Below are 23,056 nucleotides of genomic sequence, written 5' to 3'. Positions count from 1 at the left end.
ACCAATTTGATTCTATTCGCATGACCCAGATTCGTACATATTACGCGATAAGAATGGTAAACAAATGTTAAATCGGCCAGTATAACCCAGTAGAAGCATTCGGTTCAACGTTGATTTAACATACACCCTAAACATGTTATGTTAACCCAACCTTAATGCATATATTGTATTTAATTTATTCATCTTTTGTATGCATATTTGTTCATTTATTGAACTAACTTTTATAAATTATTCATTGAACTATCTAAACTATAGACATCTGATCCTGCATCGATTGGGTCTGATCCACGGCTACAAATTAGGAAAAAATACACAATCATTAACACAAATAGCTACGCCAGACTACTCAATTCTTACCATTATCCTCTCCCAGGACCAGCGTGTAATTACTTCTCAGCCAAACACAATCGGGAAATATCACGAAGCTGACGAAACCCTGGCGGCATTAGGTGAGACCTGCTCTATGCCCCGTTGCAATATTGACTTGACGCGCAGCCTCAGTGGATACGGAACCTCTGTACTGACGAATCCGGAAAACATCCAATTGATCGAACCACCGATCACAATCTGCAAAGCGTTTATGAAGTTGTCCTTGACAAAATCCAATAGCATAAAGATGAATCTAGGACTCGACAGGGTTCGTTTTTGTGTTTCGAAGTACCCAGATTCCTTATTATTGTAGTAAGTAGGAAAGTAGTGCCGTTCAACTCTTTTATCAACTCGGTAATTAGACTAATAATGTTATATTTACATTTTCTTCGCGGTTGCCAGTAATGACAATCGTAAAAGTTGCTAACACCGCGAAGTAAAATGAATCAATCGTTGGTAGGGATGTGTATTGCATCTGACATTCATTTTACAAACGATTGGTAATATTTACAGAAAATATGTACATTCTACTAATGTTTGCATTACAGAAGATTTGGAAGCTTTTTTTAGTAATCTATTTTCTGGGTGTAACGACACAACTCGAGGATAAACAACACAAAACACAACTGACGTTTCTCTTAGAAACGACATTGGAAATGAACACACGGTCATTTTGGTATCCACTCCACTTAATACACGAAGTTCATTTTTACACTTCACGAAACGGGAATAAGTACAACAAAGTGAAGTGAGATGTAAGCGTAGTGGGAACGTGAGTGTACGTGGATACGGGAATAAGGCCCATTATCGAACGCTTGAGCTACATCAAGAAAAAGCGCTGAGCAGCATCCGCGGCCTTCATATACTCTACGAATTTCTTCTATCAATCGGTGCACTTGTTCAATAGTGCCATGTTTTGCTCGGAATCCGAATTGATGATTCGGGATTAATCTTTCAATCTCGGGCGCTGATTTTATCAGGATAATTTTTCCGAACACTTTTGAGAAGATTGGAAGGATGCTGATAGGTCTATAAGATTCCACTTTCTGTGCGTCTTTCCCTGGCTTAGGAATCATAATGATGGCCGAAATTTTCCATGCTTGTGGGAAATATCCTTTATGGGTCATTGCGTTGAAAATTCTTGTGAGATGTTTAATTGCTAGGTCAGGTAGTTCCTTGATCATATATCCGTTGATGTGGTCGATACCGGGTGACTTTTTCACATTGATATAATTATTGATAACATGTCTCACCAGCCGATGTTAGATTTTCATTTTGTTTTGGTTTATAGCACCAGAAAATTCGAGCGTTTCTTGATTAGGTCCGGATCGATATTCGGAGTGAAAACTTTTTAAAGATGATTTGCAAAAGTTGCTGCTTTTTCATCGTCACTTCTGGTTCAATTACCAGAGGGCATTCTAAACGGCGGGACCTGTAACTGAGGTCGTTTTAGATTCTTAGTTGCCTTCCATAGTGAGTAATTATTATTTTGATTTGGCGATAATTCAGTTAAGTAATTATGGAATTTTTCATCTTTCTCGTCTTGTAATAGCTTTCTTAATTTACGTTGTGCCATATTGAATAGGTTTTTAGATTCTGGCGATCGTTTTGCCAGATACGTCTTAGCCGTCGCTTTTCTGCAACTGCTGCTTTTATGTGAGAGGCAGTAATAATTTTTTTTTGTGTTTCTGAGGCTTTATAGGTGGGGTAGCTATCTTCGCAGCATTCTTCATGAGTACACTGAGCTGGTTAATTGCTTCCTCGATATGATGTTCGTTATCCAGAGGTAGATCGAGAATGTTAGAGGAGATATATGTCTTATATTTTGTCCAATTCGTTGAAAAGTTAATGAGATTAGATGATGTCTGCTTCACTTCCTTTTCTATGAAGTATTCCAGGAGTATTGGTGAGTGATCAGATGATAAGTCCAGAAGAAGCTTCGATCGAATTCGTTTACTATTAATATTTTTTGTGGCAGCGAAATCTAGCAGGTCCGGAAGTCGTGCGAGGTCCTCTGGCCAGTGTGTCGGTTCACCGCATGATGCAATGTCATAGCCAGAGTCAGTGATAACGTTGTATAATACGCGACCACGAGTGGTAATCAGCCTTGATCCCCAAAAGGTGTGTTTTGCGTTAAAGTCACCCGCGACGATAAATCGGTGCCCTTGGAGTGAGAAGAAGTCTTTCAGTTCCTCTTTCGAAGGGTGGTGGTTCGGTGAAGAGTAGAGTGCTGTTAGTACTATTTTCTCAGATTTACTCTCGATGCACACAGCCGCTGCTTGGATATTTAGAGTACTGTGACGGTGTCATAAATAGTGTGGAATATCTCGATTGATGAGGACCGCAGCCCCACCTCTTGCTGACCCGTGCGGGTGATTTGTACCATAGAAATCATATCCCGTGACTCTGATGTTGTAGTAATCCGTCAGATGAGTTTCATTGATAAGAAAAACGTCAATGTCGTGTTGGTTCAAGAATAGTTTAATTTCATTCAAATGGTTATGTATCCCGTTTACATTCCAATAGCAGATTTTCAAAAAAAATATTTTGAACATTGAAATTTTTGGATGAGAAGTTGCTGGCTGCGCAACATTTCTTGCATCATTGTTTGCATTGATGTCATGAGTTGCATAATTGAACCCATAAATACTTGTAATTGGTCCGCGGGAGGAATTATTGGTGTTGGAGGTTGGGAGAGTAGAGCATCCCTATACGATGTGCTAGGTGTAGGCGTGAAACCAGGAGGTTGGGGTTTCGGGTGTGTGGCTGAATTTACCGTTGGTTGCAGGGTTTTCTGATAGCTTGCAGGCCTGCTAGTTGCAGCTTTTTGTCGAGATTCTTGCGTTTTTTTCTTTAATGTTGTATATACAGGGCACCCCCTGTAGTTTGCAGTGTGGTTGCCACCGCAGTTGCTGCTTTTTTTGCTTCTGCTGCTGTTCTTGAGACTGGGCATTTTCTTGTCTCATGAATGCCACTGCAGACTACACAGACTGCTGGAAGGTTGCAATAACCTTTGGTATGCCCGTATTCTTGGCAGTTGTGACACTGCACAGGGCCAGTCCGTTTGTGCGGCTTGCATGATGGGAAATTTACCCTCGCATCCGCTCGCATAACAGATCTTCCTTAATCGTTAAATTGTTCACCTGTTTTACTATGTTTTAAGCGAAAAAAAAGCTTTGTTAATTTGTCGTCTAATCATATATTTCAAAACGAGGGTGGTCCGATAGATACTTAGTCTCATCGCCCGATGGTGTCAGTATCGAAAGAGAGATTAATTATCGTGTAGTACATTCTCGTAAACGACTACTGTCAAAATTTCAGCCGAATCGGACTCGTAGTTTTGTTTTGACCAGGGCGTGTCCGCTGATTTTAGAAAAACGGAAAAAATGGAAATTCCGCCACGGCTACATTGATCGAATTGCACCCCGAACTGCTGCCCCATCCATCGCATTCTCCAGATTTGGCCCCGTGCGACTTACTTTTGCTTCTAAACTTGAAAAAGTCATTCGCCGGGCAGAAATTTAAGTCGAATAAGGAGGTCATCGCCGCCGCAGAGGCCTGCTTTGCAGACCTCGAGAAAACGTATTTTTCAGATGGATTAAAGAAGTTGGATCATCGCTGGGTCAAGTGTATCGAACTAAAAGGAGACTATGTTGAGAAATAAATCGCAATTTTTCCAAAACTTTCGTTTTTTTATGTAGTCTAAATACTTATCGGACTGCCCTCGTATTTCGTAAGAATGACTTTGCATGATATACGTTTAAAATCTCTTAAAATTTCGTCGTATGTCCAATTTTCAATAGACATCAGGTGTGGTCCTACGTCAAAATTCTGAAAAACAACAGTGCTCTTCGTGGTTTCGCAAAATGAACTGAAAATTGTTGATTTATAATTTATTCATTTTTTGACCTTCCAGACAGGGGTTCAGGGGTAAGTCGTTGTATCGTATTACGCTATTCTTCTATGTCCTCCTTTCAGTCAGTACAGTTTGAGGGGCATAAATCGGGCCAATCAAAACATGAGACTATGAGCGTTTAGATAATGATTGAAATGTCACAATTATTCAATTGGTTATTTAAAGAAAAAAAGGGATTGCAAGGATGACGTAGGACTTAAGTTGGCATAGTAATATTTTGTTTGTATTGATTCAATTATGGATTGAATAGAACGATCAACAACTTCAACTTGGGAACAAAAATTACCCCTACTAGCATGTATTTGCAATGCCGATTTCCTCAGGCCCTTGGTTTTGATGATTGTGCTAGAATGCCTACAATGGATGTCAGTCAGTCAGCGTATTAAATATTGCACGCTCACGTTTATATACAAAATGACTAATAATATGACGCCGAATTACCTACGAAACACTATAATGTATGGAAGAGACATGCATCGATATAATACAAGACAAGCAAGCGACCTCAGAACCATGAACTTCCGAATGTCGTGTACCAAAATTCAATTTTTTATAAGGGATATCGACTGTATAATACCTTACCCAATGAGGCAAAGACAGCAACAAGCCTTCGAATGTTTCGTAGTATTTGTAAAGAGTTTTTGAAGCATGATTTAAATGTTTGACCTGGGGTGTAATCAATGTTAGTATGTAAGATGACGAAGCTATAACGGATTAATTTTTTTTTGTGCTTTTGTCTTTTTTATCATTAGACTATGATGATGGTGGTATTTTATTTGTTTGTACTCGTTTTTAATTTATTTATTTATTTTTTATACATTTCGAGTAGTCTACAACAGTTTGAGCATCGTGCACGTGAAACGGCATAGAGAAGCTTAAAATTGAGCATTGGCTAAAAAAATGGTTCTGTTTTTAAGAAAATCATATTCTAAGGGATTGAAATTGCGAACAAGCTAGGGATAGCTCAACCGGAATTCTTGTAAATTTATCTTTTTTACAGATGACTGACGAGATCTTTCTGTGTTGTGGCAGATCTCATTGCAGATTCAGATTGAAGCGATTATACCCCAGTTTGAATGAAGGGCCTGAAGTATCGGCTGGAATTAGGCTTAGGTTTGCTCAGCTGTCTGGTCTCGAAAACGATTAACAGATCGTTGTCGGGTATCCAGTAAAGCGGGATTTCCTTTGTAAATTCAAAGCTGGTATGGATATAGGTATTAGGTTCGATTCTTGATCGGTCAAGGGTCTTCCCGGATTGGAAATTCTCTTGACATGCCTTGGAATATCTAGCGTTCATATAATGCCTTTACTTGCTCTCTCGAGTGACAATCTATGTCTATGCTCTTAACTAATATACTGGTTTTGTTTGTATTATAAAAGAAATCTATATATATATATATATATATATATATATATATATATATATATATATAGTTATCAAAGAAAATTCGTCCAGCTCAAATCGTTGTAAGAAAATAAAGTGGGACCGTCATCATTATTATATAAGGAATAGAGTACTGTTTTAGGTGTAGGTGCATGTGTGTGTGTGTTTTTTTTTATCTTTAGACTATGATGATGATGGTATGTTGTTTTTATTTTTTTTTCTTCAATTTTTAATAATTTTAGTTATTAGATTAGTTTAAAAATAATTGTGAAGTCTACAAGAGTTTGAGCATCGCGCGCGTGAACCGGCATAGTAAAATTTCAAATTGAACATTGGCAAAAGTGATTTCTTTTCTTTTTTTTTTTTTTTTATCTGTATTATAGTGACTTTCAACTCATTTGGCTGGTTCGTCACTTCTATTTCCATTTTTGGAAGAATGTCGGGAGTGAGAATTGAACTCGTGACCTTGAGCGTGAGAGGCATGGATGTTACCACTACGCCAGATCGCCTCCTCAGCATTTCTTTTCTTTGTTTTTGTTTTGTTTAATAAGATCGATCCATTCCAAGGGATTGAAAGTGGAAACTGAAAAGAAGCTAGGGATAGCTCAACCGGAATACTTGTAAATTTATCCTTTTGACAGATGATTGACGAGATCTTTCTGTGTTGTGGCAGATCTCATTGCAGATTCAGATTGACGCGATTATACCCCAGGTTGAATGAAGGGCCTGAAGTATCGGCTGGAATTAGGCTTAGGTTTGCTCAGCTGTCTGGTCTCGAAAACGATTAACAGATCGTTGTCGGGTATCCAGTAAAGCGGGATTTCCTTTGTAAATTCAAGGCTGGTACTGACATAGGTATTAGGTTCAATTCCTGATCGGTCAAGGGTCTTCCCGGGTTGGAAATTCTCTTGACATACCTTGGGAGAGTTACTGGGCCTGAAGTGTCGGCTAGAATTAGGCTCGGGGTTGCTCAGCTGTCTGGACTCGAAAGCGATCGCATTAGTAGATCGTTCTCGGGAATCTAGTTAAGCGGGAAATCCCTTGTAAATTCATGGCTAATGCTGATATAGGCATTGGGTTCGATTCCCGATCGGTCAAGTGTCTTCCCGGATTGGAAATTCTTTTGACATGCCATGGAATATTTAGCGTTCAGATAATGCCCTTACTTGTTCTTTTGATAAACAATCTATGCCAGTGGTACAACCGGACCGTTTTTTGTTTTTAACTTGCTTACTGGTTGATTTGATATTACAAAGAAACTCCTCCATAAAATTATCCACAAGATAACTCGTCCAGCTCAAACCTATGTAGGGGAAAGAGGTGGGACCATCATCATTTTAAAAAAATGAAAAAAGGGGACACAATTCGGTGGGAACGAAAATTATCCCAACTTGTATGTATTTGGAATGCCGATTTTCCAGGCTCCTTGGTTTTGAAGTCTGTATTGGGGAAACCGTAAACCGGGCCAATCGAAACGTGGCAGTTAGGGCGTGCGGATAACGCTTGACATTTTACAGTTATTCAACTGTTTATCTTATGAAAAATAACATTTCATAAATTGTGGTAGATGCGTTGAAATATTTCTTATCAAATGAGACAAACATCTTTCTCATCGATTAAGAAAACTCGTAATCTTTAATTTTTTCCTGCATGTTCTGTGTTTAGGTTTTCATTTTACTCCCCGTACATATCGATTAGATGTAGTCCCACGTCACGTATTTTTCCCTATGCAAAATCTCAGCGAAATTGGACGTCATACTACGTCAGCTATGGGTTTACTTTACAAATATATAAAATTCTGTTACACCAAGATCTGCCTCACAAGTGGAATAATATATTGACTGCCGTTAATTGACTAAATTCTGACTTCCAATGGCTTTACAAACCATCGTATTCTCCAGATATGGTCTACTAGCTTTTTACAGACCACAAAAAGATGCTCCGGGAAATGAAATTTCACTCAATCGAAAAAATGATTGCCGAAACTAAGATATATTCTGATATCGTAAACAAGCCATTTCACAAAAAATCATCGAATTCATCGAATTGTTTTGAAGAGGGCTTGAACGAATGTACCATTCTTGTAGGCGAGTATTTTGTTGGAAAAAATAAAAATTAAAAAAATAAATAAAAATATAACAGAAAATCTTAGGTGAAATAACGAATGAAATCTGATTTAAACTGCTTGATCTCTACATAGGAAAATCATTTCGATCGAACGTTTGTAGTCAGGAGTTATGTAAACATTCACCCTCGGGAAATCTTCTTCTTCTTCTTCAATGGCACTAACGTTGCTAGAGGAACTTCGCCGTCTCAACGTAGTATTACTTGCGTCATTTTTATTAGTACTTAGTTGAGATTTCTATGCCAAATAACACGCCTTGAAATGCATTCTGAGTGGCAAGCTCTAGAATACGCGTGATCACAGTGCAAGTCGGAGGAAATTTCTTTGACGAAAAATTCCCCCGACCAGAACGAGAATCGAACCCGAACACCCGGCATGTTAGTTATGACGCTAACCACTCGGCCACGGGAGCACGGTGCACGGGAGCATTTCACCATCGGGAAATATTCCTCTCAAAAAAACTTTGCTGATAAGAAAGGAAAACTTTGGAAAATTTATTTTTTTTTTTCAATTTAATTCAAATGTGTCATAAAGAATACCTAAGTGAAGACCCCGTTGTAATGCAATTTGTGCTAGGTTCCAGAATTTAATTGAAATTCAGAATTTTACCTTAATTGACTCTCCCAGCCAAACTCTTGGGCGTCCAATATACTGTCCCGTACAAATCCCTCAATAATATCTCGGGCGTGTACATCGATTGTTGCTATGGTTTTGAACTTCAGTCTATCGTTGGGCGATAGATCGGCTCGTACTAAAACATTGAGAACAAAAAAAAAAGAATCAGAATTATTGATTCACTAGTATTGACATTTGATTTACCTTTCACAACCAGATCATCCAACTGCCTATTTTGGGCCTCAAGATATTCTTTCATCGCTCGTTTGTTGCCTTTCTTGACCTTGGAAAACACTTCTTCGACCTCGGCGGTCCACCAGACTTGGTTGGCAGCCAGACATACCATTCCCTGGTAGAGCATGATCCAATCGGGTCTGGGTATTGCAAAAGGTTATTGTTTTGGAATGATTGCCCAAAGCACAATCCAACTCACCTTGCCCGTTCCCGGTCTTTCCCATAGTCATAGATGGCTTTCTTCGTGATGAAACGATTGGTGGTCCTCATTTCGTTCAGAACATCGGTCATCCAGCTTTCAACGCGGTCCCTTACAACGACTTCAATCAGCCGCAGGGCATATCGCACGAAACACGTGTGAACGTGCCGAAGAAGACGGGGAGAAAAATGTGAGCAACATTAAAACTTTTCCCTTCCATATTGCAAAGATACATGACTCAATATAAAGTATGACGCAGCCTGTCGGGCTCTTGACATTCGGCGTTCGCAAAAAGGTCATTATCGAGACAATTGAAACATAAAGTTTCTGTTTCTTGTTCTTTTTATGCTTCTCTCGCACCGCTGACATTATGTCGAGTGCGTATATATATATGGTACGTGATGTCATAAAAACGAAAAGATGCGAATATTGTTTCGTACACCCGTTGAATTTCGCGCTTTCCGCGATTACCGGGTCTCGCAGGGAGCCACGTTGGCTCGGACACACTCGTACAAACTTACCATACTGCTGGAACTCCATTACTTCCCCTTCAGCGGATACCATGGCGGTGACAATTGGCGTATCGGAACGGTCTTTAGCGAATCGTAAAGATTTTATGTTGTCGAACATCTGTAACGAGAGAAGGAAAACAAAAATCCAATATCTTTGGCAAATCGATCGGAAGGTCGCGTCTCGAAATCCCTCCCCCCGTGAAGGCAGCTGGCGTTCGCGGAAATTACAAACTATAAACAGCTTCGGTCCCGCCCCGGAGACTAAAGCCCGGGAGTTCGTAAAATGTTCGCGAATTTCATTAGGCCCCAAACTCGTTGTAATGGCCCGTAAAGATGTTCTTGTGTGAGAGTATTAATTGTATCCTAGATAGCGATAGGTTAGACATGAAAGACGATGAAGGAGCTGGCCGCTAGGGGGAAGCGACTCGTTCCTTTTGCTTACCTTGATGATGTGTTCCTGGACGCACGTAGGTTCACCGCTGCCGAGGATCGATAATAGCTCATCCGTGGAGATGAAGTAGAACCTAAGTGGGTTATTATAAATTAATGAGCTATAGTTGGTGTTGTTAACAAACAGAAATGAAAGGCGTATAGTTAATTGAAAAGATTAATGGTACGTTGTTTCGATGTTCTTTCGGTTTTAGTTTTGTGAACAATTTATTTTTCTGGTCCTTTTTATATAATGATATTGTTGTAATTCAGTTCCCATCCGTCTAATTTGGTCCCTTGGATATCGAGTTAGGGAGAGTTGATTGTACAAGATAGCACTACTATAAACGCAACCATCTTTTAGATTTCCGATGAAAACTTAAAAAATCTATATACTGTCTGCAATAGCTTAAAAATTAGAAGGTATTTTTTTCCTGTTTTTCCAAAAGAAACTGCGGGACCGGTCTTCTGTTTGATTATGGGCTTTTTTGTGTTGAAATTGTCTTTTCCCAAATAAAACATAAATTTCTGATTTATAATGATGAGTTTTGGTAGAAGGACTATAATTTTTTTAGTAATAGGTAAATTCAACGGGGTCGATTAGAAGATCAGTCAATGAACAGTTCTGCGATTGGACTCATGTAAGAAAACGTAAATGTTTGAAGGTATTGATAACAAAAAAATAAATTCATTTTGGGTGGAACGAAGTTTGCCAGGTCAGCTAGTGTTTGATACAGAAAACATGATAGAATGAAGACAGCCCTAAATCGGACAATTCCTTTCTAATTCTAATTCTGATTAAAATCCATTTTTACTGCAAACATGCTAGGTTTGATTCCATTTGATTGATTAGCTCTCGAGTTGTGCAGCAACCTCCCCCTCTCTTCAGAGAGAGGAAAGGAGTGTCAAACCACCATAAAAACATTAATTTCTCCCTAAAACTTCCATATGCAAAATTTGGTTCCATTTGCTTGATTAGTTCTCGAGTTATGCATAAATTTGTGTTTCATTTCTATGGCAGCCCCCCTTAGAACGGTGGGAGAAGTGTTGAACCACCTTAGAAATGTTTCTTTCCCCCCTAAAACCACCACATGCCAAATTTGGTTCTGTTTGCTTGATTAGTTCTTGAATTATGCAGAAATGTATCCTTCATTTGTATGGCAGTCCGCCTCCCCTCAGAGAAAGGGAAGGAGTGTCTATTTACCATAGAAACGTTTGTGTGCCCTGAAACCTTCGCATGCCAAATTTGGCTCCTTTTGCTTCTCGAGTAATGCATAAATTTGTGTTTCATTTGTATGGCAGACCTCCTTCCCCACCCTAAGAGAGAGGGAGGAGTATCTAACCACCATAAAATCATTTATTGCACCCTAAAACCTCCACATGCCAAATTTCGTTTCATTTGATTGATTAATTCTCGAGTAATGCAGAAATTTGTGTTTCATTTGTATGGCAGACCCAGAGGGTGAGTGAGAGGGTTATCTAACCACCACCATTTCGTTTCATTTGCTTCTGTTTCAAGACAGACAGACAAACAGACAGAAATCCATTTTTATACAGTCAACTCTCCCTAACTTGATGTACTTCGGCTTCTTCTTTTTGAAAATAAGAGAATTCAACTCGATGTTCTGTATCTCGATATGTTCACTAACTCGATAGGTTTCATGGTACCTTCGGTTGATTTTACAAGCATTCTTCTCTACATAACTCGATGGTCCCTTGGATATCGAATTAGGGGAAGTTGATTGTATATATAGATTCTCCCACTGTACTGGTAAATTCGACTTCTTGTGGTGGCATTACCCGTTTGCTGTTCCCTGTATCAAATTGCCACTTTTGGACTTTTTGGACCACTCATAACATTGCGATTCGTTGATAGCATGCTCACCGTATGCCTCCACTAAGAAGCATTTTTATATTTTTTTAGATTATAGCAAAAACTCAGAGATGTGCGTAGATCGTAGTTCATAGGCACAAAATCAATCATTTCTAACACAAAAAAAAAACTGGCAACATGAAATTTCTGATACTTTGAATTAGATTGTGTTGACAGATGTCAAAACATGAAAAATATATGAGTTTTATTTTTGTTCTATTAAAATGCGTAAATATTAATGTGTGAGTTCCAGTTTCATATGCATGTGCGACAATAATAGGTAGGGAGAGCTCATTTTTATCTAACTCACCTTGGAAACAGCATCCGCTTATGCTCCAGATAATCGTTCAAAGACTTCTGACACGCATCCAGCTCCGCTCCGAGCCGCAGGAAGTCATCGAGCCGATCCGGCACAAGACAAACGTCCACCACAAGCGGATTTGCGGCACTGGTGGTCATAATCTGGGCGGCGAGAAACAAATAACATAATAACAGCATACTTTATTGCTCTCTTAACAACCTGGTGCTTCCCCAATCCCGCCTGGCCTATAAACATGTTCGCTGTTATTTACCTCTTGAAACTCCTCGTCGATCTTGTTAAATTTTTCCGCCTCTTCCGGTAATTGAGCACTTATATCGCCGCCAATAAATATACCCTCCAGGTAGAGCCACTTCCGCTGGACGCTAAGCCACTCGTCGATGATTTCGGAGATGAGCGTCAAATGCTTCTCCCAGCGTTGGACCGTCGGCAGGAATGGGCCAATAAATCTAGGATGAGAGTGCGAATCGAAATGGATGAGCACAATTTAGTCGAACGAGGGAGGGCAGAGTGGAAAAGGGTTGCCCATCGCTCCCAAACCGCCCTCCCCAAAATCGTCCTGAAGAGGTATTATATCTATGTTTCCGATAGAGTTATATGGAGATTTATGGCGTTGTTTCGATCCAACAGCAGGATGGACCTGTTACCGGAATTAGTTAATAGCTGACGAAAAAATGAATTCGATTTGGTTGTGAACCGAAAGATGTGGGTGGTAATCGAATTTACAAATTCCGTTCGGGCGTGATGTGAGTTTCGATTGCGGGCGAAAGGATAGCCTCTCGGTTTGATTTATGTCATGATTGATTCATTCACCATCGTCAACCGGGGACAAATGAACCGATCCCGACCCGTTCCGGTTCGGTGATGGCGGCGTCAACAGAAGAATGAAATATAATAAAAACTTGTTGGGGGGGGGGGGGTGTAGAGTAACGACACAAGCTGAATATTTCATGGCATCGCAAATTGAAAATTTCAATATTGGACACAACGTTGCCGGGGCTTCGGTTCGTTTGTCCACACGTGAAAACGCAATCAATTGTAATTACTGTGATGCCGCCATCGATTGCAGATTCATCGAGTTTTCCTCCAGTGTTTGCATTATCTCGTCCACAGCGCCAAGAACGAACCTGGAAGTAGATCAAAAGGCGGGAAAATAAATGAACCTGGCGGACAATGTTTTGGGGCAGACGGTGCCACAGGGGAAAGTAAACCAACAGAAAATTTCTCCTCCCGCAGATTGCCAGCACTAGCTAGTAGCACACTTTTAATAAATATATATTGCGTTCAACAACGATAATCAATCCGCCTGGGCAGGCAGGATATACAGGGACAGACCGATGTGATATCTGTTTGTATCAATTATCAATTTACCGGTACAGTACCCGACAAAGGCTCACTTAATAATAATTGATTCGTGGTTTGAGTCTAGCGGAAATTGAATATCGTACAGATCGATACCATGAGTACCGTTCAGCTTGCATTAATGCTGTTGGCATTCGATTTGGTGCGCTTGCAACCAACGGAGAAGGATACTTCGCCAATGACGGCTGCCACAATTCCGATCGCACTGATTATTCGAGCCGCGCCGCGTGTTTATTCCCGAATACAATAAATGAATGTTTTTGTACTCAATTCCATTGAAAATAACCAATTTCGATTATATGTGCTATCCACTCGAAAATTAATCACTTGTCGAAATTGAAACGCTGCTCGAGATGGATGGGAGCGTGTCCCTGAGATGTGCCGATCGATGTCAGCAGCTGTCAGTGAGAAACGTTCGAATAAAAAGTCCTTGGATGGTGGTCGTTCGTTTCTTATATAATGGGAAGTGCGATGAAGATGGTGTGGGAAGCAATTTGCCGACAGTTTCGTAATGAAAGTTAGCGAATAAACGTAACTACTGCAATGAAAAGCTACTTTTGTTCGGTGAATAAATTAACGGTTGCCGAAGATCGAGCCTCGCTCGATCTCACAACTCAATCTCACTACTCAAATATTGGAAATGATTTTCCAGGTTTAAAGAAAAAACAGCAACTACTTTTAGAGGCTACACCTAATATTGGTACTTTGCAGAAAACGTTACTCGTTGGTGTTCGTGCTTCGAACCAAAATCAGTGATCTACTCACCCTGCAGAGGGTTTCGATTGCCGTTAGGCTAATGAATTCATCGAGAAGTTTTCTCTCTTCGATAAATGAGTAGTGTCCGATTGATCCATTGATTTCAAGGGCAGGCGTCTGATGACTATCGAGGTAGGTGCACAGTAAATTGGCTGCTTCTTTTAACGTAGCACTACATAATACAGGAAGTATAGGGTGTAGAATTACTGTGCTCTCCCAGTTGTGTTGGCTAAAACAAGCAAGTTAGGTAGCACTAATGATTCCACATGTCACGTTGCATCGAGGGAGAGGTATAGAGTATTTTATTCTGTGATTTCTTCTTTGGTTCCACTCAAGACAGTGAGCAGCCACCAGCATATTTTGAGGCTTAGACTTCATATGAAAACTACAAAATCTCTTCTTTCCAATGGATACGAGAATGTTATAACTGGAGCATCAGGCATAAGGTTCGTCGGGAAGTTCTACTAAATAGATATTTTTTTAAAAGTCTGGCTGCTGGTTAAGGAAGCAAAAAGTGCCCCATACCAAATCACCAGTTCTGTGGAAAATATATGGAGTATGGAGTACGAATAACATATTTCGGCAAATGTTTTGAATCCCTATGGTGAAAAACATACTTATTCGCTGCTTAGCGGCATTCTTAATAGCTTCGAGATAAAAATTTGAAAAAAATACTGTCCATCTTACTATAGACGGATTTCATGCCAACTCGTCTTAGGAGATGACAGCATCATCTTAGATAGTAGTGAAACGCTGTCGGCGTAAATACACCGGTCATTTAAGCAACTTTTCTTACTTAAAATCTTCAAACAAGAATTAGACTACTTTTTGAAGAGGGCCAACATTTTATAACTTTTTTGTTTTATAAGATTTATGACTCTCCATTTTATAACTTTTTTGTTTTATGAGATTTATAACTCAAAAACTATAATATTTGCAAAATTTTGGTCAATGGATGAAATGTAAGAAATTGTTTAAGCTTTCAAAATACAGTCTACTCTCCCTAACTCGATATCCAAGGGACCATCGAGTTAGGGAGGTATCGAGTTATGGAGAGAAGATTAACAACATTTTATAACTTTTTTGTTTTATAAGATTTATAACTCAAAAACTATAATATTTGCAAAATGGTCAATGGATGAAATGTAAGTAATTGTTTAAGTTTTCAAAATACAGTCAACTCTCCCTAACTCGAAATCCAAGGGACCATCGAGTTAGGGAGGTATCGAGTTTTGGAGAGAAGAATGCTTATGAAATCAATCAAAGGTGCCATGAAATCCATCAAGTTAGGGAACATATCGATATACAGAACATCGAGTTAGGGAGAGTTGACTGTAATACCAAAACTTGATTAAAAAAAAATACACTGAAAAAAAGTTATAAATTGAAATTCTTTTTTTCTCAAAAATATTTTTTTTAATTCTCAAAAAAAAAAAATGAGAAGCCCTTACAGCTTTCAACAAATCACCCATACATTGGAAGATGTGCACTTTTACAGGGAAAAAGTATCTCCAACATCAACTTTTTCATGTTTCCTTTGAGAAAACTAAGTTTATCCTAATTTTGTTTCAAGTCAAGATAGCGATGTAGTGTATTCGAAATATGAACTTTTGTCGAAGACGTCAACTTTCTATCTTTTATAGTTTCTGGAATATAAGGCATTTTTGCATGAAGATTCCTGCAAAAAATGATGTTTTGTTCGTAACATTTTTGTGTGTTATAATTCTCGCGTTTGACTATTTTTTGATATGTTTCTAAGTTGAATAAAAGGTCGCAGAACATGTGGATCGCGATGATTTATACATAAAAATGTTACAAGTTAACCCATTCGCTGCCAAGCCTAAATTATATGAAGTCACTCTCATTGTCATTCATATTTTGAGTGTTATTGTTTAAAAAAAACCCTGTTATTTCTTGGTAAGAGCACATATATTATCATACATAATGTAGCTACTGTAGCTACAAAAAAGCTAAACAAACTCCAACGACTGGCATGCGTTGCTGTAACAGGAGCAATGCGAAGCACACCCTCAAATGCATTGGAGGCTATCCTTCACATGTTACCTTTGGGTCAACATGTTCAGCTGGAGGCTAATAGAAGCGCTCTAAAGCTAAAAAGATATAAAAAAATATTAGACGGGGACAAAACTGGTCACTTGAGCATCCTGAATCTCTTACCCGTTGGACCAACCTCAGAGATGAACAGCGATTGGATGGAACCAAGGACCAATTATGATTTTCCATACAGAGTGATCGAACTTTCTCGTTCAGTATGGGATGAGGGTGGTCCCGATGTTCGTAATGGTTCAATCTTGTTCTATACCGATGGGTCGAGAATGGGTAACAGAACAGGTGCTGGAGTGTATGGTCCCAGAATAAAATTTTCTGTAGCTATCGGGAACTGGCCAACAGTTTTCCAGGCAGAAGAAGCTGCAATAATAGAATGTATAAATGGCTGCCTTAAAAGAAATTATAGACATGCTAACATTTGCATCTTCTCAGACAGTCAAGCAGCACTTAAAGCCCTTAATGCTTTCAAGTGCTATTCAAAAATTGTCTGGGAATGCATTTGCCTTTTACGACAACTGTGTCAGAGAAGTTCTGTACAACTGTACTGGATTCCTGGCCATTGCGGTATAGAGGGAAATGAACAAGCAGATGAACTCGCAAGACGCGGCTCAAGCTCACCCTTCACTGGTCCAGAACCATTCTGTGGAATTTCTGAATGTGTGTTGAAGAGTGAGCTGAATAAATGGGAAGACCGGGAAGTAATGGCCAACTGGATGGCTGTACAACTCAACCAGTCAAAAAAATTAATCACGCCGAGTATTAAAATTACTCAACAATTGCTGAGTCTTAATAAGAAAGACTTCAGCACATTCACTGGTCTTATAACAGGACACTGTCCGAGTGAATACCATCTCAAAAACATAGGTTTAGTGCAAGATGATATTTGTCGCTTTTGTAATGCCGAAAGCGAAACCTCAGAACATTTGCTCTGCAAATGCGGATCACTAACAAGACTCAGACTTCAACACCTTGATAAGGCTATTCTGGAGCCCAAGGAAGTTTGGTCTGTGTCGCCGATCAGGACTACACATTTTATCAAACAGATTATTCCTGATTGGCACCTATCTCGCTATAGCTTTCAGTCTACTTCTTCATCAATAAGCAGTAGATAAGCTTGAAGCGTAGTACAAAAAATGGGGCATACCACAATAGTTCAAACTAATGGACGCAGTGGTTCACACCCAACAAGGGAAAAAAAATCATACATAATCATTTGAAAGCAGAAAACCAAAGACGATTATACTCGTCGTTGGCAATGGGAAGGCACGGGGATATCGAGCTGCATGTTATAATATTTAAAATAGGACGAGTATACTCTTCCTTGGCAGCGAATGGGTTAAACATTGAAAAAAAAACTCAGTATTTTTTTCAAGTTTTGGTATTTCTTTTTATAAATTTAAATTTCAACAATTTTCTACATTTCATCCTTTGACCAGAATTTTGTAGATATCATAGCTATATTTTTTTGTAAAAAATAAAGAAAAAAAAATTTCCCCTTTTATAAATTATTTTAATTCTTTTTTGAAGATTTCAAGTATGCAAAGTTGACCAATGTCTTTACACCCACAACGTTTTACTGCAATCTACGATTATGTTGCAAATGACCAGTCGAGTTTGCATGAAATTCGTTCATGATGTATCGATAATTTTCCAAACAAAAATTGTCCATAGCATTTTTTTTCACTTTGCAATTGAGAATTTTTTGTTGAATTTTGAGATTTTTTACTGCTCTGCTTTGTATTTAAATGCATTCCTTAGATTTTTTTTTAAATATTTGTGGGTACATTTGTAGCATTTCTTCATTTGTGAATTCTTTAAGAATTTTCCGTGTTCAAAAATATCTCTCCATTTTGTCACCGTCTACAGTTTTGTTTCCTAAAACTCATCATTTTGATGAGCAATTCCACGCCAAATCAGCCGGCCTCTGAACCCATCGTCTCTGATTTTTTTAAAACTTGGCACTACCTTGGAGCTACCTAAAATCACAATTTTCATTATCATATGACCAATTTAAATTACACAGCACCTTTTCTCGCTCTGGAAATAAAGCATTTAATTTTTTAGAAATCGTTCTAGAAAAATGCGCTCATTCGTTAAAGGTTAAAAGAACGTATCCAAAATCATTGGTCATTCTTTCAAAAATCGTAACTCAAAATCTGTCTGATTGAAATATGATCTTTGACAAAGTTGTTGGAAAATCAATGAACTATTCAAGAGAAATAAGAGAAATTCCAACAATTTTGTGAAACATCATATTTTAATCAAATACTTTTAAAAACTTTTTAAGAAATAGGTCGTAATTTAAACTGGTCGTATGATAATGGAAATAGTGATTTCATTCCACCGCGGATCATTCGCTCGCGGATATTCGGGGTTCTACATGCATCGATGTAAACAAAAATAGATGAACGGTGATTTATCATTTTGCTGCAAAAAGGCTTTTGGATTAAGACGAGATTGCACAGCGACGGGTTCAGGAAAATATTCCAATGCTAACGAAAACGACTGTTATGTGCAAACACTTCGAATTTATCGCAATCACGGTACTTACATTTGGTGGCCATCCTAAGGAGTATCGCTAATTAACAAGGTTTGCTAGAATTAATATTAATATAATTTTGAAAAAAAATATAGCATTTCTTATTTGCTAGTATTTCTTTTTTTTTCTTATTTGTATCTGTCAGTCCCAATGATCAACGTTTTTTAACTAAGAGCTCAACGTCAGTTCCTAGGGACCGACACGGGGAGCAGCTTGTTAGCCAAGATACAACTGGTTTTGTGAATCCGGATTCAAAATGAATTCCATCTCTAGAATTTAGTTTTCAACAATTTGGAGGACAATCACAGAGCAGTCAAGAAAATGTGAACATGTCCGTCTCGACCATTCAACATATGGCGATCTACTCTACTTTGAAGGCTACCACTTACCTTCCACTTTGTTCCTCGCTCCTGCTCCCGTAAGGAATGACATTAAATGATGTTCGCTGCCAGATTTCCGCCACCTCCTGAACGCCGCGTTCGATTGACAGCTCCTTGATGGCATTATTTATGATTTCTTCGGCGATTTCCTTTTGTCGTTTCGGTTAAACGTTCGCAGGCAGGCATCACGGACGACGAGCGGAGAAATGGGAAAATAAGGGGAAAAAATCACACACAAACGAGCCAAATAATAAAAATTGAAAAAGCACATGAAAAATGAATCTATATCGCACCCTTTTTACAGCCCCCTTATTAGCAATGAACCGAAGCGAAACTCGAACGATCCGATGGAGTGGTTTTCCAACCGTTTCGGCCGATTTCATCGGATCGAAGAATGGTATTAATGTCGGGTGATGATGAATTTACTGCCAGATTACGATTATGAGTGCCAGGGAAATGAAGTTATTATTGATTTTTGCGATTGATGCATCATTGATTTTTATGGTGAACCTTTTTTTCATTAAAACATCATCATTTTCTCGAAAAATAAATCATTTATCAACTGTCACGGTATTTAAATCCAGTACACATTTAATTTATTTCATTGAAACGAACTAAAGAAAAATGACATTTCTGAAGGGATAAAGACACATTCTCTCCGCTAAAGCGTGACATCAATCAGTCCCCTTAGAACGTAAGCACCCGAGCTCTACGCGTCATAAATCATTCCCGAAGGATTTAAAGTGACCAAATTCTCGACTCAGTAAATCTTTAACAACAACACCGTCCCCAAAAAACGTACCTGATATTTGTGCAGCTCCATGGCGAACATGTTTTCGAGCGTGAACCGATCGGGTGACATATCGAAGTGCTGTCCGGTTTTGTCCATCAGCATCTGCCAGTGGCGCTCCCGGAGGGCCTCGTCTTTGAGACTCAGCATCAGTGGGATCGATGATTTGAACTGCTTCATCTTGGTGTCCAGTGCCTGACCGACCGCTGTTTGGCGAACCTGGTCATGGATTGAGGGGAAGGATTTAAAACTGCGGCTAATTTTGTGGTCTTGCGGGCCTTACAGATCGGGGCAACTTGCGATATTCCTTCATAAAGGCATCAATTCCATCCAGCAAAGCTTGAGGGTTCAGGTTAGCCCACAGTGTTCTGGACCACTTCTCACGGGCGACCTTCTGTTTGAGGTACAACTTGTAGACCTGGTATCGGACAGTGTAAAAACAAACGTCAGTGAGTCTAAGAAGACAGATAAATGCAGTGGAAGTGACCATCAAATGTAAAGGAAAACTAATAAACTAGGGTAAATGATCTTGGTTTGTCCAGTCGAAAATATGATCATGGTTTGCCCACTTTTTTGAATGCTCTAATTCAGCGCTCCTGTGTCAAATAAGGCCTTCGAATGTTTCGAAACATATAAATGAAATTGCCTTTTACATGACTTATAGTAGTTTGATAGTATATTTTTACGAAATCACATGTTTTAAAGGATTATAAAATACACCTTCTATTTGTGTCAATGCACCCCTCATTCGAGCTAACTTTTAATCGATCACCAGATGATTATTTGGCACGTATTCAGACTTTTTCTGGATTACAACACTTATAAATATTGTAAGCATCATGCTTGGTCACCATTTGTATCGGATTTACATAGCTAAACCATTAAATTAACGCATTTTGATGAACTCAATTCTGATCATGAGTTGTCCAATTCAATAATGTTGTTTTGTCCACATGATTTCTATGGAAACCGCTTGGCGCGCTGCAGTTTGTTTATGTTTGTTTATGGTGTGCTTCGCGCATAGCAGAAGTATGGTTTTTCTGTGTTGATTGTGTTGAGGTGAACACTTCTAAAATGCCCAAGAAAAGGCAATATTCTGAAGAAAGCCTAAATTATGAATGAATCAATATGATGACAGTAAACTCAAACAATGATAAATGCAACATCTAATTGTGAATTCGAATGTTTTCATTCAAAAATGGAGATTTCTAAAACCGGACAAACCATTATAATTTTTTGGGGCAAACCATGATCAGAGGTGGTCAAACCATGATCATAATTCTTCTTTAAGGAAAATCGTTAAAAAACATTAAAATTTGAATAATTTCAACACCTTATGGTAGTATTAGCAACTAGAGACTTGGGGTATTTCAACAAACCCAAACTCGTATCGATTATGTGTGATTTTCATGAAGAAAAATCGATTTGCATTTACTAGTTGCGTAAAAACACCTCAAATTGGACAAACCAAGATCATTTACCCTACAAATGTACTATCCAAGGTTTCCGGATTTGGGCATCCGGCTATTATGGAAAAATGATAGCGAAGGCAAAAACGATGAGAAAGTTTGACGATAATTACATGATGACGGTGCCCAAAGACCTCAATTCTTCCAACACCCCGCAGATCCACCCCATCGAGGAATATTCATTCATATTTTTAGTGTTATTGTTTAAAAAAACCCTGTTATTTCTTGGTAAGAGCACACATATTATCATACATAATCATTTGAAAGCAAAAACCAAAGACGATTATACTCGTCGTTGGCAATGGGAAGGCACGGGGATATCGAGCTGCATGTTATAATATATTTAAAATAGGACAAGTATACTCTTACTTGGCAGCGAATGGGTTAAAAATTGAAAAAAAAGTATTTTTCTCAGTATTTTTTTCAAGTTTTGGTATTTCTTTTTGTAAATTTAAATTTCAACAATTTTCTACATTTCATCCTTTGACCAGAATTTTGTAGATATTATAGTTTTTCAGCTATATTTTTTTGTAAAAAATATTATGGAAAGATGATGGCGAAGCCAAAGACGATGAGAAAGTATGACGATAATAACATGATGACGGTGCCCAAAGATCTCAACCCTCCCCGCAGATCCACCCCATCGAGAAATATTTGACCATCGCCAAGCGGAACTTAAGGAAGATTTCCAGTATGTGTAAATTCTTGCGTTTGATATGTTCTTGAGATGTTTCTAAATATAGAAAAAGTTTGTAGAACATTTGAATCGCGATAATTCATACATAAAAAAGTTACGAACGAAACAATAATAATAATTTGAAAGAAAATATTAAAAAGTTGTTGTTGGAAAAACTCTTTTCCTGTAAAAGTGTCCATCTTCCAATGTAAGGGTGACTTGTTGGAAATCGTAAGGACTATTTATATCTTTTCTTTTCAGAAAATTAAAAAACATATTTCTGAGAAAAATGAATTTTAACTTCTATTTTTTCGAAAAAAATTTAAAAAAAAATTAAATTTCAAAACAAAATTCACTCAAAACGTATATAAGACCTACAAAATGTTGGTAAGAGAATGGAATGTAGGAAATTATTTAAGTTTCCGTTGGAAAATATGAAACATTTTTGAAAAAAAGAATTCATTGAAAAAGAAATGTTTTGAAAATTTAAATTCATTTTTCTCAAAAATTTGTTTTTTTTAAATTCTGAAAAAGAGATATAAATACGATTTCCAACAAGTCACCTATGCATCGAAAGGTGGGCACTTTGACGGGGAAAGACTTTTTCCAACAACAACTTTTTTTCGTCCTAAAGATTTTGAGTGAATTTAATTTTGAAATTTAAGTTTTTTTTTCAATTTTTTCAATTTTTTTAAAATAGATATTTCATAATTGAGCTCTATTGGTACTAGTCGTGCTGCAACTTTTTTCATGCCAAAAACATCAACCAAAATGTGATGGACTGTCTCGTGTGAGATATTTAATTCACGGGCTAGTTCTCTCAAACTTAAATGGCAAGAAATTTTGTTGGTACAGCGCGGAGTCGATTATATACAGTTTCGGATTTATTTTCACTGTATTTAATCGAATCATGTATATAATCAAGTCAAAAACAAATTTTATTCGTTTTTATGCATAATTTTTTTTTTATAGAATAGAAACGAAGAATTTAATTTTTGATTTATCCCCTTAAAGACAGAAAACACCTTTCTCACATGAA

At 38.2% G+C, this 23,056-nt stretch overlaps 1 protein-coding gene across 2 annotated transcripts in view; it reads right to left on the bottom strand.

The window, feature by feature from the left end:
- LOC129763591 (dynein axonemal heavy chain 10) overlaps nt 1-23,056 on the bottom strand; it is a 191,683-nt gene that overhangs the window by 90,371 nt on the left and 78,256 nt on the right. For both annotated transcript variants that reach the window (XM_055762828.1, XM_055762829.1), the window contains exons 31-41: nt 20,156-20,290; nt 19,885-20,091; nt 19,092-19,231; nt 13,022-13,102; nt 12,229-12,424; nt 11,967-12,118; nt 9,797-9,878; nt 9,364-9,472; nt 8,843-8,963; nt 8,614-8,783; nt 8,404-8,545 (exon numbers count right to left, since the gene is read on the bottom strand). In XM_055762828.1, coding sequence (XP_055618803.1) covers nt 8,404-8,545; nt 8,614-8,783; nt 8,843-8,963; nt 9,364-9,472; nt 9,797-9,878; nt 11,967-12,118; nt 12,229-12,424; nt 13,022-13,102; nt 19,092-19,231; nt 19,885-20,091; nt 20,156-20,290 — 1,535 coding nt within the window. The remainder of the gene's footprint in view (nt 1-8,403; nt 8,546-8,613; nt 8,784-8,842; nt 8,964-9,363; nt 9,473-9,796; nt 9,879-11,966; nt 12,119-12,228; nt 12,425-13,021; nt 13,103-19,091; nt 19,232-19,884; nt 20,092-20,155; nt 20,291-23,056) is intronic.

Source organism: Toxorhynchites rutilus, chromosome 1 (assembly GCF_029784135.1).
Source record: "Toxorhynchites rutilus septentrionalis strain SRP chromosome 1, ASM2978413v1, whole genome shotgun sequence".
Classification (NCBI taxonomy): domain Eukaryota; kingdom Metazoa; phylum Arthropoda; class Insecta; order Diptera; family Culicidae; genus Toxorhynchites; species Toxorhynchites rutilus.
This window is presented reverse-complemented; position numbering and strand designations above follow the sequence as displayed.